The sequence below is a fragment of the Larus michahellis genome, unplaced genomic scaffold, assembly GCF_964199755.1.
Source record: "Larus michahellis unplaced genomic scaffold, bLarMic1.1 SCAFFOLD_573, whole genome shotgun sequence".
NCBI classification, from domain to species: Eukaryota; Metazoa; Chordata; class Aves; order Charadriiformes; family Laridae; genus Larus; species Larus michahellis.
In genome coordinates this window covers 1-17,866 of record NW_027436262.1, presented here as the reverse complement: position 1 = coordinate 17,866, position 17,866 = coordinate 1, and the positions used below count along the sequence as shown (strand labels likewise).

General features: G+C 60.3%; 1 protein-coding gene across 1 annotated transcript; it reads right to left on the bottom strand.

Annotated features, from left to right (window-relative positions):
• Window positions 1-1,620: 1,620 nt before the first annotated feature.
• On the bottom strand, window positions 1,621-14,393 carry LOC141737149 (E3 ubiquitin-protein ligase HUWE1-like; the record flags this gene model as incomplete). Its single annotated transcript, XM_074571768.1, is given in 24 exon segments — window positions 1,621-1,797; window positions 1,923-1,980; window positions 2,086-2,191; window positions 2,194-2,296; window positions 2,389-2,480; window positions 3,786-3,963; window positions 4,088-4,194; window positions 4,353-4,433; window positions 4,559-4,660; window positions 4,749-4,868; window positions 4,950-5,067; window positions 7,236-7,376; window positions 7,489-7,616; window positions 7,774-7,924; window positions 8,033-8,133; window positions 8,260-8,359; window positions 8,474-8,542; window positions 8,687-8,734; window positions 8,827-8,904; window positions 11,511-11,573; window positions 11,669-11,821; window positions 12,003-12,209; window positions 14,095-14,193; window positions 14,309-14,393. Coding segments are annotated over 24 exon segments (2,625 nt in total), but the record flags the coding sequence as incomplete, so codon positions are not given.
• Window positions 14,394-17,866: the final 3,473 nt, after the last annotated feature.

Genomic DNA, 17,866 nt, shown 5'->3' with positions numbered 1-17,866 from the left:
GGGGAAAAAATGGAAATTTTGAGGAAACTGAAAATTTGGGGGGAGAAACGGAAATCTGGGGGGAGAAACGGAAATCTGGGGGAGAAACGGGGAGAAACGGAAATTTGGGGGAAAATGGAAAATTGAGGGGGACAAAATTGAAAATTTGGGGGGAGAAAATTGAAACTGGGGAGGATTGGGGGAGAAAATTGAAAACTGGGGGGAGAAACGGAAATTTGGGGGAGAAAATGGAAAACTAGGGGGGAGAAAAAGGGAAGTTTGGAGGGAAATTGGGGGGGCAATTGGAAAACTGGGGGGGGAATTGGGGGAGAAAACAGAAATATGGGGGGAAATGGAAAACTGAGGGGGAGAAAATTGAAAACTTGGGGGGAGAAAACTGAAAACTGGGGGAGGAATCGGGGGAGGAAAATGGAAAATCGGGGGAAAATGGAAAATTGAGGGGGGGAAAATTGAAAATTTGGGGGGAAAAAAATGAAAACTAGGGGAGGAAACGGGGGGAGAAAATGGAAAACTGGGGGGAGAAAATGGAAAACTGGGGGGAGAAAATGGAAAACTGGGGGGAGAAAATGGAAAATCGGGGGGAATTGGCGGAGAAAATGGAAAATTGAGGGGGAGCAAATGGAAATTGGGGGGAAAATGGAAAACTGGGGGAAAATTGGGGGAAGAAACTGAAAACTGGGGGGGGAACTGGGGGAAAAACTGAAAATTCGGGGCAGGGAAACGGAAAATGGCGGGAGGGAAATTGCAGGTGGAGAAAATTCAAAATTGGGGGGGAGAAAATTGAAAATTTGGGGGGGAGAATCAAAATGTAGAGCAGTGGAGCCCAAATGTAGAGAAAAAAATGAACATTTGGAGGCAGGAATTAAAATTTGAAGAGCAGAATTAAAATTTCGAGGGAAATAAAAAATGGTGAACAAATCGCGATCTGGAGAGAAAAGGAATCAAATCTGGAGGCAGAAAAATGGAAATTTGGAGAGAGGAATCAAAATTTGGGGAGAAAAACGGAAATCTGGAGAGGCAAACCAAAATTTGGGGACGACAATTGCAGTTTTGAGGGAAATAAAAGTTGATGGAGAAATAAAAATTTGAGCAGGGGAATAAAACTCGGGAGAGGGCCATTAAAATTGGGGAAGAGGAATCAGAATCTGAAGGGGGAATTAAAAATCTGAGCGGGGAAAATTAAAATCTGGGGGGAGAAATCAAAACCGGGAGAGAGGGGAATTAAAAACTGAAGGGGAAAATTATTTAAGGCCAGGAATAAAAACGGGGAGGGGGAAAATTCATTTTTAAGGGGAACGAAAACGCCAGAAGAATGAACGCTTGCGGGACGAAAATTAAAATTCACGAGACAAAAATTAAAACACGGGAGGGGGAAGGATTCAAATCAGGCAAATTAAAAATTCAAAGGGAATAAATAAAAATTTAAGGAGGGACCCCCGTTACATTTCTTTAGGGTCCATTCAAACCCCCTGTGGACCTTTTTGGGGTCCCCCCCGCCTCAAGCCTCCATCGACCTTTTCAGGTTCCGCCACCTACCGGACGCCCCCCTAAAGAAAAACCTTTCTGGGGTCCCCCCGGCCCCCCCAAATCCCGCCCCCCCCCGCCCCCCTTCCCCCGTACCAGGATAGATTTGCAGACTCCGGCCACGGCCTGACAAGCGGCGGAGGTGGGGAAGTCGACGGGAAGATTGGGGAGGCCCAAAATGGTGACGAGGGGACGCAACCCCCGTTGGGCCACGAATTCCTGGCAGTGATCGTCCGTCGTGTTGTTGCTGAGGATCGACTCCACGAATTTCATCTTGGAGGAGGCAAAATTAGGGGGGGGGCAGGGTTCAGAGGGGGAATTTAGGGTTCGGGCGGGGGTCTGTCCCCCAAAATCCCAACAAGCCCCTACGGGGGGGGTGAACCCCCTTTTTTCCTCACCACGTTGAGGATATAATCCATCAGGGGGATGGGGATGCGCTCCTCCGTGCCCACCACCCTAAAAATCAAAGACAGGGTGACGTTAAGTAGTGTGTGTCCCCCCCCAAAACATCCTTTTTCGGGGTGTCGTCCCGTCCACCCCCCAAAAAAAAAGGATGCTCACTGCTGGCTGGGTTCGGCCTCGCTCTGTTGGGTAGCGCTGAAGCTCTGCATGGCCTGAACTTCTTCCTCCTCCTCATCCTCGCTGGAGGCTTCTTCGGCGGCGTGGGGGAGCGAGGAGGGGGGGCCGCCGCCGTCCCATCCGCTTTCTGCATCGAGGGCTTCTGGCAAATGTATTTTGGGTCCCGGCCCAAGCTGCAAATCTCTTCTAAAAGCTGTAAAAAGGAAACTAAAATTTTAAGAAGGGGTTCATTTTGGGGGGGGGGAGGGGGGGGGCAACACCCTAAAAGCGTCCCCAAAGCGTCACCTTGATGATGGCGGTGGTGGCGTCGGTCTTGAGGGTGGGTTGGTGCCGCATCAGCTCGTCCACGGCACTGCCCAGGTTGGAGGCTGTGTCTCCTGTGGGGGTACGGTGAAGGTTTTTTGGGCCTCCCCCCGGCTAATAAAAGGCGGGGAGGGGGGGACCAAAATAAAGAGAAGCGTCCCCCTCCAAAAAAAAAAAAAAAGCCACCCAAAAGGTGATAAACGCCCCAAAAAAAGAGTATTAACGGGACAGTATATGGCTGTGCGTCCTCAAAATGGCGGCGAGGTTGCTCTCCTGGCGTCCCCCTTGCTGTCTATGTGGGCCCTCCCCGCTAAAAAAAGTAGGGGGGTTTCCCCAAAATAAAGCGAAACGCCCCCAAAAACACCACAAGCACACCCCCCCCCCCCCCCCAAAAAAAAAAAAGAAAAAGCACTCTAAATATGATAAACGCCCCAAAAACAGTGTATCGATGGGAGGGGGTCACGGCTGTGCGTCCCCAAAATGGCGGTGGGGTCTCTCTCCTTGTGTCTCTCCGTGTGGGCCCTCCACAAAAAAAGGTAGGAGAGGCCCCAAAATAAAGAGAAATACCCCCAAAAAAACCAAAAGCGCCCCCCCCCCACAAAAAATCACCCTAAATGTAACAAAGAACCAAAAAAAGCCTATTAACGGGATGGCGGTACGGCTGTGGGTCCCCAAAATGGCGGCTGGGCCTCTCTCCTGGCGTCCCCTTGCTGTCTACATGGAGCCCCCCCTAAAAAAAGGGAAGGGGGGCTCCCAAAATAAAGAGAAACGTCCCAAAAATCACCACAATCACCCCCCAAAAAAGAAAAAAGCGCCCTAAAGGCAGTAAACGCCCCCAAAAAAGCCTATCGATGGGGCGGCGGTGGGGCTGTGGGTCCCCAAAATGGCGGCGGGGTCTCTCTCCTGGAGTCCCCCTCGTTGTTTATGCAGCCCCCCCGGTGAAAAAAGGAGGGGGGAGCCCAAAACAAAGAGAAATACCCCCCCAAAAAACAGAAGCACCCAAAAAAAACCCGGAAAAGAATCACCCTAAATGTAATAAACGCCCAAACAACAGCGTATTGAGGGGACGGCGGCGTGGCTGTGGGTCCCCAAAATGGCGGCGGGGTCTCCCTCACGGCTTCCCCCTTGCTGTCTGTGGGGCTCCCCCACTCAAAAGAGAAGGGGGTGTCCCCAAAATAAAAAGAAACACTCCCCCCCCCCCCAAAAAAAAAAAAAAAAAAGCAAAAGCAGCACCCTAAACATCATCAACATCCAAAACACGGCTGTGCATCCCCCGAAATGGCGGCAGGGTCTCTTCTCCTGGCTTCCCCCTTGCTGTAACATGGCTCCCCCCCTCCCTCCCAAAACGACGCCCCCTCCGAAAGCGCCTCCCGTCTCACCGAGGGGGTCGGAGCTGCGTCGGCGCCGCATGGCGGGCAGGTAATCGGGGGAGAGCAGCACCTTGAAGAGGCGCTCGAAGGGTTGGCACTGGACGAAGGACTGCAGACCCCGGGCGTTGAGGCAAAGGGCGCTGAAAACGTTGGGTAACGACCCCAAAACCTCGCGGGTGGCTGGCACCTTCGTTTAAAAAAAAAAAAAAAAAAAAATATATATATATATATATTACGGGGGGAGGGAAACGGGGGGCAGCCCCACGGTGGGGGGGGGGGGGGGGGCGGTGTTTTTTGGGTGGAAAACTCACGTCTTTGATGAGGAGAGCGTGGAGCATGACGTCGGTGAGGCCGTTGTCCTGCAGGGAGGAGAGCAGCGAAGGCTCCTGGAACACGAAGACCGTCACCACCTCGGTCGCTGCGGCGGGAGGAGAAGGACTGAGGACGAGGGGCAGGAGGACAAAAAAAAACAAAAAAAACCAACCCAAAAAACCCCAAATCCTGCCCGATTCACCCCAAAAATCCAGCAGGTCTGGGGATTTTTTTCTTTGTGTTTTTTATGCCAGCGAAACTCACCCAGGAGGAAGAGCGAAGGGCCGTAATACTCGGCGTTGCTGATGATGTGCTTCAGGGAGGTGGGCAGCGAGCCGTCCATCACTTGGGTTTTGGGGAGAAACCGGCAAAAAAAAAAAAAAAAAAAGGGGGGGTGGGTGTTTGTGAGGGGGCGCTGTCCCCCGCCCCCGTGTCCCCGAGGGGGTTGGGGACGCGGCGGGGACACTCACCGTGGCGGATGCCGTCGGAGAAAGCGGGATCTTGGATGGCTTTTTTGAGGAAATTCAGCATGGATTTGAGCAAGGCGGCGCGTTGGGGGATGCACTGGACTCCTAAAGGAGGGGGGGTGACGGGACATAGGGGTGAGCCACCCCACGGTGTCCCCAGTGTCCCCAAAGCAAGGCGGGGGGTGGCACCTACCGCCACGCGGGGAGGAGGCGGCGGTGCTGGTGCTGGGAATGGCGGCGTTGGATGACGGCGTCGGATCCTGCCGGGATTCGGTGGAGGGACCGGGGCTGCTCTCCATGGCCACGTCGGTCACTGCGGGGGCGACGGTGACAACGGCGGGGTGACAAGTGACATCGGGGGGGTTGAGGCCCCCTCTGCCTTCCGTCTCCTCACCCTCCATGTCGGTCTCCATCTCCTCGCCCTCGGGGACGGCGGCGGCGGCGGCGGGGGGACGCTGCACTTTGGGCTTGATGACGAAGGGACACTCACGGCGGCACAGGTCCACCTCGTGCTGCGGGGCGGGGGGGAGAACACCCTCAGCACCCCAAAAATGGCCCTCGGCGCCCCAAAGAAGGGCCTCGAGCAACCCCAGAACGGGCCTAAAAGGGCCCCCAAAAAAGACCCCCCTCAGCACTCCCAAAAAAAGTCTTTCAGCAGCCCAAAAAAGACCCTCAGCTCCCCAGAAAAAGGCCCCTCAGGCGCCCCCCCAAAAAAGGGCCCCTCGGCACCCTGAAAAGCCCTCAAGCACCCCAAAAGAGACCCCTCAGCACCCCAAAATTGAGGGCCCAAACAGCCCTCGCACACCTCAAGAGCGGGCCCCTTCGGCACCCCCCCCAAAAAGGCCCTCAAGCACCTCAAAAAGACCCCAAAAAAGGCCCTCAAGCACCCCCAAAAAAAGGGCCCTCGAGCACCCAAAGACCCTCAAAAGGCCCCTCAAGCGCCCCAAAAAAAGGACCCCTCAAGCACCCCAAAAAAGGCCCTCAAGAACCCCAAGACCCACAGAGCCAAAAAAAAAAGAGGCCCCTCAACACCCCCAAAAAAGGCCCCTCAATGCACCCCAAAAAAAGAGCCTCAGTGCCCCAAAAACACCCCTCAGCACCCCCAAAACCAGGCCCTCGAGCGCTCTAAAGGGCCCCTCGGCACCCCAAAATTAGGCCCTGGAGCACCCCCAGAATTAGGCCTTCAAAACCCAAAAAAGCCCTCAAGCACCCCCAAAAAAAAGCCCTCAAGCACCCCCTAAAAATCTCAAGCATCCCCGAAACCGGCTCCTTGAGGACCCCAAAAAGGCCCCTCAAGGACCCCAAAAAGGCCCCTCAAGGACCCCAAGAAACGCCTTCAAGAAGCGCCAAAAAAACTTCTCAAGCACCCAAAAAAGGCCTCTCAGCACCCCAAAAAAAGCCCCCTCACAGCCCCCCCAAAAAGGACCCTGAAACGCCCCAAAAACAAACCCAGAAACAGGCCCTCAAGCACCCCCAAAAAAGGCCTTCAAGAACCCAAAAAGGGTCCTCAAGAACCTGATAAACCTCTCAAGTGCCCCAAAAAGCCCCTCAGCACCCAAAAAGCCCCTCACAACCACCCCAAAAGGGACCCTCAGCACCCAAAAAGGCCTTCAAGAACACCCCCCCCCCAAGCACCCCAAAAAAGCCTTCAAAAACCCAAAAGGCCCTCAAGAACTGTCAAAAAAACCTCAAACACCCAAAAAAGCCTCTCAGTACCCAAAAAAGGCCCCTCAAACCCCCCGCCAAAAAGGACCCTGAAGCGCCCCAAAAACGACCCCAAAAATAGGCCCTCAAACACCCCCAAAAAGGCCCTCGGCACCCATAAAAGGCCCTCAAGAACCGCCAAAAAAACCTCTCAAGCACCCCAATAAAGCCCCTCAGCACCCCAAGGAAACGCCTTCCAGAAGCGCCAAAAAAAACTTTCTCAAGCACACAAAAAAGGCCTCTCAGCACCCCAAAAAAGGCCCCTCACAGTCCCCCCAAAAAGGACCCTGAAGCGCCCCAAAAACGACCCCAGAAACAGGCCCTCAACCACCCCCAAAAAGGCCCTCGGCACCTAAAAAAGGCCCTCAAGAACCTGATAAACTTCTCAAGCACCCCAAAAAGCCCCTCAGCACCCCAAAAAGGACCCTCAGCACCCAAAAAAGCCTTCAAGAACTGCCCAAAAAGGCCTTCAAGAACCCCCCCCAAAAAAACCTCTCAAGCACCCCAAAAAGGCCTTCAAAAACCCAAAAGGCCCTCAAGAACTGTCAAATAAACCTCAAACACCCAAGAAAATCTCTCAGTACCCAAAAAAGGCCCCTCACAGCCCCCCCAAAAAGGACCCTGAAGCGCCCCAAAAACGACCCCAGAAACAGGCCCTCAAACACCCCCAAAAAGGCCCTCGGCACCCAAAAAAGGCCCTCAAGAACCTGATAAACTCAAGCGCCCCAAAAAGCCCCTCAGCACCCCAAAAAAAGCCCCTCAGAGTCCCGTCCCCCCCCCCCAAGAAAGGACCCCCAAAACAGGCCCTCAGCACCCAACGAGGCCTCCAAGGACCCCGAAAAGGCCCTCAAGAACCGCCCAAAAGCCCTCTCGAGCACCCCGGTAAAGCGCTCAAGCGTCCCCAAAAGAGCCCGGGGGCACCCCAAAAAGCCTGTGGGGGGGTTGGGAAGGGTGGGGGGGAAGGGGGAGCCGCTACCTCGAGGCGGTAGATGAAGATGGAGAGGCCGCTGTGGGACTGGAAGGCGGCCATGTCCAGGTTGGTGATGAGATCCACCACCCGGACGGCTCGGGTGACGAAGGTGATCTGGTCCTGCTCGTCCCCTAAGAACTTAATCACCTTTTCGGGGGTGTAAACGAAATTAAAAAAAAAAAAAAAAAAAAAAAGAAAATTAAGGGATCTTTAAAGACGAAATTCTCTCTCGCCGGGTGGTTTGGAGACGGGGGCTCACCTTTAGCAGGGCTTCCATCATGCCGCAGGAGACCAAGGCCTCGCCGCCGGCGTCGTAACTGGCCAAGTGGTAGAGGAAGGAGAAGAGCGCGGTGGCGAACTGGTGGGGATAGGGCTCCATGGAGGGGTCTGGGAGGAGGAGGAGGAGGAGGAGGAGGGGGAGGGGGGCAGGAGGGCGTTAGGGTGGGTGAAACACCCCCGCCCCCCCCTCCCCCCCCCCCACCACCACCCCCTTGAAAATTTTTTAGGGATACCCGCCCTATTTTTGGGATTTGCGCCGACCCACCGATCATGGCTTGGATGCAATTGCGGACTAAAACGGGTAAAAAACCGTGGTAAGAGGCGGTTCCGGTGCAATCGATGATGCTGCTGAGTTTGGGGGTTCGCTCCAGGTGGACGATGGAGGTGAGGGTACGTAAAGAAGCCGCCTTGATGTCCTGCGGAAGCCAGGGAGGGGGGGGACAGGGACGGGTGGGTGAGGCGGGGTGGGTTTTGGGGGGCAGGGGGGGGGTATTTTTTGGGGGGGAAGGGGGGACGCTCCTCACCATCAGTTGCTTGTCGGTGATTTGGAGGACGTCGACCAGCTCCTCGATGAGGCCGTTGTAGAGGATGCTGTTGGCCGACTCCTGCAAGGCGTTGGAGTAAACTGCCAAAAAAATAAAAAAAAAAAATAAAAAAAAAAGGAAGGGGGGGGTGTCACTTAACAAAACGCCACCCTTTCGATCAACTAATTTAAAAAAAAAAAAACAAACTAAATCCCAAATACCCCTACCCAAAATGGAGATGGCGTGGAGCCGGGCTTGCACGGCTTGGAGTCGCTTCTTGTGGTTGGAGAAGCCGTGGGCCAAGCGGATGTGGGTGAAGAGAAGCATCTGTTGGGGGGAGGCAGAAGGATTTGGGGGGGGGGGGAAGGGTCAGGGAGGATTCGGGGGGGGGGGTCACCGCCCCCCCTTCCCCCCCCCCCGCCCCGTTTTCCCCCCACTCGCCTGCTTGTCTTTGGGGATGCTGTACATCTTGGTGAGGGACTCCATGATCTCCGAGGGGCTCTCCGAAATCTTTTTTTTTTTTTGGGGGGGGGGGGGGAACACGCAAAAAAAATTAGAATCCAAAAATGCAGTGGGGGGGGGGGGGGGCCTAATTGCAGCAGAGCCCCCCCTTCCCCCCCAAAAAATCGATGCCGCCCCCTCCCCAAAGCTCACCTTGTCCAGCTGCTCGATGTGGATGTAGTGTAGGGTGGTGCTGGTGGCCTGGGGGGGGTTAAGGGGGGGGGGTTAAGGGGGGGTTCCCCGGATTTTTGGGGGCCCCCCCCCGCCCCCCTGAGTTGTCCCCTGTCACTCACCCGTTTGTCCACCTTCACCTCGACGCCCGGCTCGGCGTAGAACTCGAAGTGGAGGGTGGTGGCGCTGGGGGGGTATTTCTGCGAGGGGGGGGGGGACACGACACACACGGGGTGAGCGGGGAGGGGACAGCGGTGTCCCCTCCCCTGGTGGGAGGTGGGGGGGGCAGGGTTGGGGATGCAGGGGGGGCAGGAAGGGTGACAAAATGGGGTTTGGGGACACAAGAGAGGTGGCAGGATCCAGCCCGGGAACACGAGGGGTGACAGGGTCGGGTTTGGGGACACCAGGACACGGAGGGGGGACAGGATCAGGCCCAGGGACGTGACAAGGGTGACAGGATCGGGTCCGGGGACACAGGAGGGGGCGACAGGATCAGGTTCGGGGACACAAAAGGGGCGACAGGGTGGAGTTTGGGGACACCAAGACACATGAGAAGTGACAGGATCGGGCCCAGGGACGCGAGGGGTGACAGGATGGGGTTTGGGGACACAAGAGGGGTGACAGGGTCGGGTTTGGGGACACAGACACAAGAGAGGCGACAAGATGGGGCGTAGGGGACACTGGGACACGACAGGGGTGACAGAAAGGGACTGGGGGACCCCAGGACACGGGAGAGGTGACAGAACGCCGTTGGGGGACGCTGGAGGTGACGGGGGGGGGGGACAGGGGACGGTGTTGGGGGACTCTGTGACATGACAGGGGGACAGGGGACAGTTTTGGGGACCCCGGGATGTGACAAGAGAGTGTTGGGGGACCCCAGGTCACCCCGAGGGGACACGGGGCGGCGTTGGGAACCCCAGAAGACAACGAGGGGGACGCGGGATGTCATCGAGAGGACCCCAAAACATGACAAGAGGCCCCAGAGTGACATTAGGGACCCCGGGATGCGACAGGAAGGGACAGGAGAGCGTTGGGGGACCCCAGGTCACCCCGAGGGGACACGGGGCGGTGTCGGGGACCCCAGAAGACAACGAGGGGGACGCGGGACGTCATCGAGAGGACCCCAAAACATGACGAGAGGCCCCAGAGTGACATTAGGGACCCCGGGATGCGACAGGAAGGGACAGGAGAGCGTTGGGGGACCCCAGGTCACCCCGAGGGGACACGGGGCGGCGTTGGGAACCCCAGAAGACAACGAGGGGGACGCGGGATGTCATCGAGAGGACCCCAAAACATGACAAGAGGCCCCAGAGTGACATTAGGGACCCCGGGATGCGACAGGAAGGGACAGGAGAGCGTTGGGGGACCCCAGGTCACCCCGAGGGGACACGGGGCGGCGTTGGGGACCCCAGAAGACAACGAGGGGGACGCAGAACGTCATCGAGAGGACCCCAAAACATGACAAGAGGCCCCAGAGTGACATTAGGGCGGTGCTGGGGACCCTGGGATGTGACGTGGGGGGGACAGGAGAGCGTTGGGGGACCCCAGGTCACCCCGAGGGGACACGGGGCGGCGTTGGGAACCCCAGAAGACAACGAGAGGGACGCGGCATGTCATCAAGAGGACCCCAAAACATGACAAGAGGCCCCAGAGTGACATTAGGGACCCCGGGATGCGACAGGAGGGGACAGGAGAGCGTTGGGGGACCCCAGGTCACCCCGAGGGGACACGGGGCGGTGTCGGGGACCCCAGAAGACAACGAGGGGGACGCAGGACGTCATCGAGAAGACCCCAAAACACGACGAGAGGCCCCAGAGTGACATTAGGGCGGTGCTGGGGACCCTGGGATGTGATGTGGGGGGGACAGGAGAGCGTTGGGGGACCCCAGGTCACCCCGAGGGGACACGGGATGGCGTTGGGGACCCCAGAAGACAACGAGGGGGACGCGGGACGTCATCGAGAGGACCCCAAAACATGACAAGAGGCCCCAGAGTGACATTAGGGACCCCGGGATGCGACAGGAGGGGACAGGAGAGCGTTGGGGGACCCCAAGTCACCCTGAGGGGACACGGGGTGGCGTTGGGGACCCCAGAAGACGAGGGGGACGCAGGACGTCATCGAGGGGACCCCAAAACATGACAAGAGGCCCCAGAGTGACATTAGGGCGGTGCTGGGGACCCTGGGATGTGACGTGGGGGGGACAGGAGAGCGTTGGGGGACCCCAAGTCACCCTGAGGGGACACGGGGCGGCGTTGGGAACCCCAGAAGACAACGAGGGGGACACGGGACATCATCGAGGGGACCCCAAAACATGACAAAAGGCCCCAGAGTGACATTAGGGCGGTGCTGGGGACCCTGGGATGTGACGTGGGGGGGACAGGAGAGCGTTGGGGGACCCCAAGTCTCCCCGAGGGGACACGGGGTGGCGTTGGGGACCCCAGAAGACAACGAGGGGGACGCGGGATGTCATCAAGAGGACCCCAAAACATGACAAGAGGCCCCACAGTGACATTAGGGACCCTGGGATGCGACAGGAGGGGACAGGAGAGCGTTGGGGCACCCCAAGTCACCCTGAGGGGACACGGGATGGCGTTGGGGACCCCAGAAGACGAGGGGGACGCAGGACGTCATTGAGGGGACCCCAAAACACGACGAGACCCCCCAGGGTGGCATTAGGGTGGTGTTGGGGACCCTGGGATGTGACGTGGGGGGGGGGATGGGACACAGGACGATCTTGGGGACACCTAGATGCGACAAACAGACGGGGGACCCCCGAAAAGGTGACCAAAAAAAAAGGGACGCTCACCAGCATGTGGAGGTCCCGGCAACACTCCGCCAACCCGAATCCGTTCTCTTTCCCGCCCCAACTCTGCGCGGGGCGACAAAAAGGACGTCAAATGGCTCAAACCCAAAAGTCGAGGGGACGTCGGGGACGTCATCCCGCCCCCGTCCCGCGGCGCTCACCTCAGCCAGGTGTTGGAGGCGGGAAAGGAGGGGGCTTCGTTTGTCGGAGCCCAGGCGGGTGATGTAGTTGGATCGTTTGCTGAAGACGTAGAGGAGGTTGAGCACCGCCAGCACCACTTGCATGTCGGAGGAGGCCAGCAGCGTCGTCAGGTGCTGCGCGCCGCGCCGGAAAAAAACAAACACCAAAAAAAAAAAAAAAAAAAAAACAAAACCCACCCCAAAAAACCCGCAGTCAGCCCCAAGCGACACCCCTGGAAATGAGATTTTTTTTTTTTTTTTTTTGCAGGGGAGTGGGGGGGGGGTCACGCTGCCGGCCCCCCCGCCGTCTCGGTACCTCGATGGAGCTGTAGAGGTGGCGGGAGAAGCTGTACTCGATGAGGAGGGCGGTGAAGTTGAGGAGAGCCAAGAGAAGGGCTTTGAGCTGCTCCCGTTCCGGCCGGTCGCAGGCCAACATCCACGACATGTTTTCCACCGGTCGACCCGCTTCCGCCAGGATCCCGTCGAAACGATCCAAGAGATCCACCCAGTGGTACAGCTCGCACTGCGGGGGGGCCCCGTCAAGGACAAGTAAGACCCCCCTCCCAAATATCTCGAGGGACCACCCCCCCAGTCCGTTTGAAGCCCCTACGGGCGGCTTGGGGCCAACCGAGGCAGGGAAATGGGGTCCTGCTCCCCCCCCCATAGTATTTTGGGGGAATTGGGGTGTCCCCCTTGATGTTTTGGGGTGCCCCCCCCGCTTTAGAGGGGCTGGGGGGGAAATTGGGGACTCCCCCCAAAGACTTTTGGGACTCCACGATAGAGACTTTGGAGCTACGCCATCCCCAACGCAGGGGAAGGGCCATAGGAAAGGGGGGTGCCCCACTTGGGGGGGGGCTGGAAAGGATTTGGGGTACGCCCCCTTGATGTTTTGGGGTGCCCCCCCCGCTTTAGAGGGGCTGGGGGGGAAACTGGGGACTCCCCCCAAAGACTTTTGGGACTCCACAAGAGAGACTTTGGAGCTACGCCGTCCCCAAGGCAGCGGAAGGGCCATAGGGAAGGGGGGTGCCCCACTTGGGGGGGATGGAAGGGAGTTGGGGTACCCCCCCTTGATGTTTTGGGGTGCCCCCCCCCGCTTTAGAAGGGCTGGGGGGGAAACTGGGGGCTCCCCCCAAAGACTTTTGGGACTCCACAAGAGAGACTTTGGAGCTACGCCATCCCCAAGGCAGCGGAAGGGCCGTAAGGAAAGGGGACGCCCCATGTGGGGGGGGGGGCTGGGGCTTGGGGTACCCCCCCTTGATGTTTTGGGGAGCCCCCCCCCCCGCTTTAGAGGGGCTGGGGGGGAAATTGGGGGCTCCCCGCAAGACTTTTGGGACTCCACGATAGGAAGAGTTTGGAGCTACACCATCCCCAAGGCAGCGGAAAGGCCGTAGGGAAGGGGGGTGCCCCACTTTGGGGGGGGCGGGGGGGGGCTGGAAGGGACTTGGGGTGCCCCCCCTTGGTGTTTCAGGGGGCTGGGGGGTGCCCACCTGCTGGTTACGGGGGGCTCTGGGGAAACTGGGGTGTCCCCCTGGGGTTTTGGGGCTCTGGGAGAGGAGGGGTTCGGAGCCACAACAGCGCGGCGGGGGGGGGGGGGCTGTAAAGAAATGAGGCTGCTCCTTTTGGGGGGGCCATGGGGGGAACTGGGGACCCTCCCGGGGTGTTTGGGGGGGGCTGGGGGGGTGCACCCCTGTTGGTTATGGGGGACTCTGGGGAAAAACTGGGGGCTTTGGGGCTCTACAACCCAACGGGGTCTGAGATGCACCAGCCCCAGAGCGGCCGGGGGGGCTACAGGGAAATGGGGTGCCCCTTTCGGGGGGGGGGGGGCTGGGAAGAAATTAGAAATTAGGGTGCCCCCCCCGTGGTGTTTTTGGGGGTCCAGTGGGTGCCCCCCCCCCATTTTAGGGGGGGCTACAGAGATATCGGGGTGCCCCCTACCGCTTTAGAAAAGACTAAAGGGAAACTGGGGTACCCCCCCCACCATTTTGATTGGGGGGGGGGGGGCTATGGGGAAACCGCGGTGCCCCCCCCGCCATTTTAGGGCGGGTGAAAAAATTGGGGTGCCCCCCCCACCACCATTTTGGGGCTCCAAAGCCGCACCACCCCTGTGGGCACCCAGTCCTCCGAGGAGTTTGGGGGGGGGGGGACACGGCCCTGTGAAAAATGGGGTGCCCCCCCCCCCATTTTAGGGATACTGTGGGGTGCCCCCCCCATTTTAGGGGTGCTGTGGGGAAATGGGCGTGCCCCCCCCCCCCCCCCCAAAAAACAGCCCCATAAACCTTCATCCACATCCCCCCCCCCCCCCCCCAGCAAACAGGGACGAACTTAGCCTCACCCCGCCACCATGGGGACAAATTTTGGGGTGTCGTGTCCCCCCCCCTCATATTTTGGGGTGGGCCCCCCCCTCGCACCTTCCCGATGTTCCATGTCTTGATCTGCTGCAACTCGGCCAGCAGCTGCTCGTCGCCGCACGCCTTCAGCTTCTCGATGAGCGCCCGGCAGTCAGCCGGCTACGAGGGGAGGGGGGGGGGGGGGGGGGACAAAAAATGTCACTTAAAGTCCCCCCCAGGCCCTGGACACCCCCCCCCGGAGCATCCCTAACCAACCCCCCCCCCCCCTCCTCACCGCCTCCGTGGGGGTTTTCTTCAGCTTCGTCCGATCCACTTTCATCTTGGGGGGGGGGGGGGGGGGGGACTCGTCACGCTGGGCCTGTGGGGTGACACGGGGAGGTTGTGGGTGGGTGTGGGGGGGGTGACACTGCCACCACCCCCCTCTGTCGTCGTGTGTGTGTGTGTGTGTCCCCCCCCCACCAGAGGTGACAAGCGCGGCTTTCGGCGGGGACTCCGTGTCCCGACAAGCGTCGCGACGGCGGCCGATGACGTCGCGGCCTCTGGCTGAACAATGAATGTGCAAAACCCCGCGGCGGCGGCGTGGGGGTGTCCCCCCGTCCCCCCCCAAAAAAAAAACAAACCACCCCCTAATTAACGCTACGAAGCTAACGAGAGGAAGCTAATTAACGCCCTAATTAAGCACGCCATGACGGGGTTCGCCGCCGGCCCCCTCCCACCCCCCTCAGGTTGTGTTGTGGCCCCCCCCAACCCCGGCAGGGCCGGTTTGGTGACGGTGACGCATCAAATTGGAGGGGGGGGGTGGGGGGGGTGGCCGGCGTCGGGGCTGCCCCCCGCCCATAAGGTGTTTTGGGGTGCTCCCCCCCCCAAAAAAAGCTCTCAAAAAGCCCCCACTTAAAGGTGGCAGTGACACACCGGCACGTCCCCCCCCCTCCAGGGCATGCCCTCGGGGAGGGGGTGGATGGTTTCAAACACACCCCCCTCGCCAAATTTTAAGGACACCCCCCCCAAATTTTAGGAAGGCCCCTACCCCCTCAAAAATAGGGGGGGGGGGGTGATTGTGGGGGAAAATAATGCCGGGGGGGGGTCCCTTACCGGGAATCACAACCAGTCCATCCTCGGCCCAGCGCCGTCCCGGTCGCTCGGTGAGGGGGGGGGGGGAGACGCCGGGTGCTTCTGGGGGGGGGGGAGGGGGCAAAATTTGGGGGGAGGGGTGCGTGAGATCTAAACTTCGGGGTGTTTGGGGGGGGGGGATCTCCTACGAGGGGAGAGCGATTTAAATGATGGGAAGACCCCGTGGGGCGGTCTAAATGATGGGGGGAGGACTCTAAATTAAGGGCACCGGGGGGGGGGGGGGGGGCAAAGTCCCAGGAAATGGGTCCCTAAATCGGGGGGGGGCCTTAAGTTAGATGGGGGGGGCCCTAAATACTGGTAGTTTATAGAAAGGGGGATCCCTAAGTCTCTATAAAGAAGGCGGGGGCCCAAATATTGGGGTGCTACAGAGGGACCCCCCTAAATGCTGGAGACTTGAACAAGGGACTGGGGGGGGGGGGGGGGCGCTAAATCCCAGGAATCCCGGGAAGATGGAATGGGGGGGGGCCCTAAATTAGGGGAAGCCGGGGTGGGGGGGGGACGACACCCCAGGAAAGGGGTCCCCTAAATGCCAGGAAACCTCGGGGGGGAGGTCCTAAAGCGGTGGGGAGGGGGTCAAAACAGCCGGGGGGGGGGGGGGGGGGCCAAGAAGGTGCTAAAGGACTGGGGGGGGACCCTAAAATACCGACGGGGCACCTGAATCACTGACACGAAAAGCCTAAATTACAAGGGGGGGGCCCTTAAATCACGGTGAAGGGGCCTAAATCGAGGAAGGGGCCACCTTTAATCACGGGGGGGGGGGTGGGGGGCGCCTAAAGCACGGAAAGGGGGGGGGGGTGTTAAATCACGGGAGGGGCCTAAATCACGGCGCGGGGTGGGGGGGGGGCTTAATGAAGGGAAACCGGGCAAAAGGGGGGCCTTAAGGGGGGGGGGGAAGGTCCCTAAATCCCGTGAGGCCGCTGGGGGGGCGGGTCCCGCATGACGGAGCCGGACCCCCCGAATACCCTTCCCGCCCCCCCCCCCCCCGCTTTAAGGGCAACGGAGCCGCGGCTGGGCCGAGCCGCCCCCCCCACCCCCCCAGCCCCGTTCCCCCGTTCCCGGGCGGTACCTGCTGAGGGGGGCGGTGAAGGAACCGGGAAGGGGCGGGGGGGGAGGGGGGTGAAAAAGAAAGGAAGGTGGGGGGGGCGGGGGGGGGGGGGGTCAGCACCGGGCCCGGCCGCCTCCTGCCGCCGCCGCCATCTTACACAGAGCCCCCGAGCCGCGGCCCCGCCGAGATCCCGCGAGAGCCGCCGGTCCCGCGAGAAGACGGGCCGGAGGGGCGGGGCCTCGAGGCCCCTCCCACCAGGGGGCGGGACGCTCCCGGCGGCGCCCAATAGGAGCGCGGAGGGCGGGGGAAGGAGGGGGGGAGGCAGAGAGGGAGGCGGAAATCTCGCGAGAGGGAAAGTTGGGGGAAGGGGGGGGGGGGGCTCCTGAATCTCGCGAGAGCAGCGCTGAGGGAAAGGGGCGGGAGGGAGGAAGTCTCGCGAGAGCAGCGCTGAGGCGAAAATCTCGCGAGAGTTACGCTGAGTGAATGGGGAGGGAGGAAATCTCGCGACATTTCATGAGGAGAATGGGGGGGGGGGGGTGTCCCTCACGGAGCCCGCCTCGTACCGAGGGGAGGGGGAACGGAGGGAGACCGGGCCTCGCCCCGCCACTAAGCGGACCCCCCCCTCCCGCCGGTAACGGTCCCCCCGCCATCCCCTCGGTCACCGGCACTCACCGGTGACGGGCGAAATCTCGCAGGCGGCGGCGCTCTCGGCCCCCGCAGCCTGGCGAGAGGCGGGGAGGGGGGGTGCGGGCCCGTCCCACCGGGGAACCGGGGCGGGGGAATGACGGGGGTTGGGGGGGAGCGCGGCCGCTCCCTCAGCGGCGGTAACGGCGGCGGCGCGCGGCTCTCGCGAGAGCGGCGGCTGAAGGCGGGGGGGGGGGTGGGGGGGGAGAGAGCGCTGAGATCTCGCGAGAGCTTGGCGGCTGAGGCGAGAGATCGAGAACTCGCGAGACCTCGGCGGCTGGGGGCGGGGCGGAGGGTGTGAAACATCGCGAGACTTCGGCAGCGCGCCCTCCCGCCCCGTCCCTCAATGTCGCGAGACTTCGGCGCCAGCTCCCGCGCTCCTGGGTCCCCTTCTGATTATTAACGTGGGGGTTTTATTCCTCCTTTTTTGTGGTTTTTCTTTTTTGTTTTTTTTATTCTAACAAATAGAAAAGTGGGGGCGGGGCCGCGGCCTCCGGACACGCCTACAAAACCGGGGGGCAGCCAATGAGAAGCGGCCCCGCCCCCGCCCGTCAATCAACCTGAAGACACGTGGTGGGGGAGGAGGAGAGGGCGGGGCGTGTAATCCAGTGGGTAACCAATCAGAGAAAGCTCCGCCCCTTTCTCCAGTCCGGGGGGCGGGCCCACCTCCTCCAATCACCTCGTCCAATGGGGAGTGAAAGTCCCGCCCCCTCCCGCGCAGCGGCAGCCAATGGGAGGGGCTGTCTTGACGCGGGGGGCGTGGCCCGGAGCTCAGCCCGCCCCTTTTTTTCAGGGGCGTGGTTTCGCGGTGGGCGTGGCTTTCCCCCGCTCAGCCTCTCACTGCCTCACGCCACGCCCCCTTCGCCTGCAATGAGGGGCGTGGCCTGCCGCTAAGCCACGCCCAGGGGGCGGAGCGCCACATAACCACGCCCCCATCCCCCTGTGTGAGCACTGGGGTGCTGCTGACCCCGC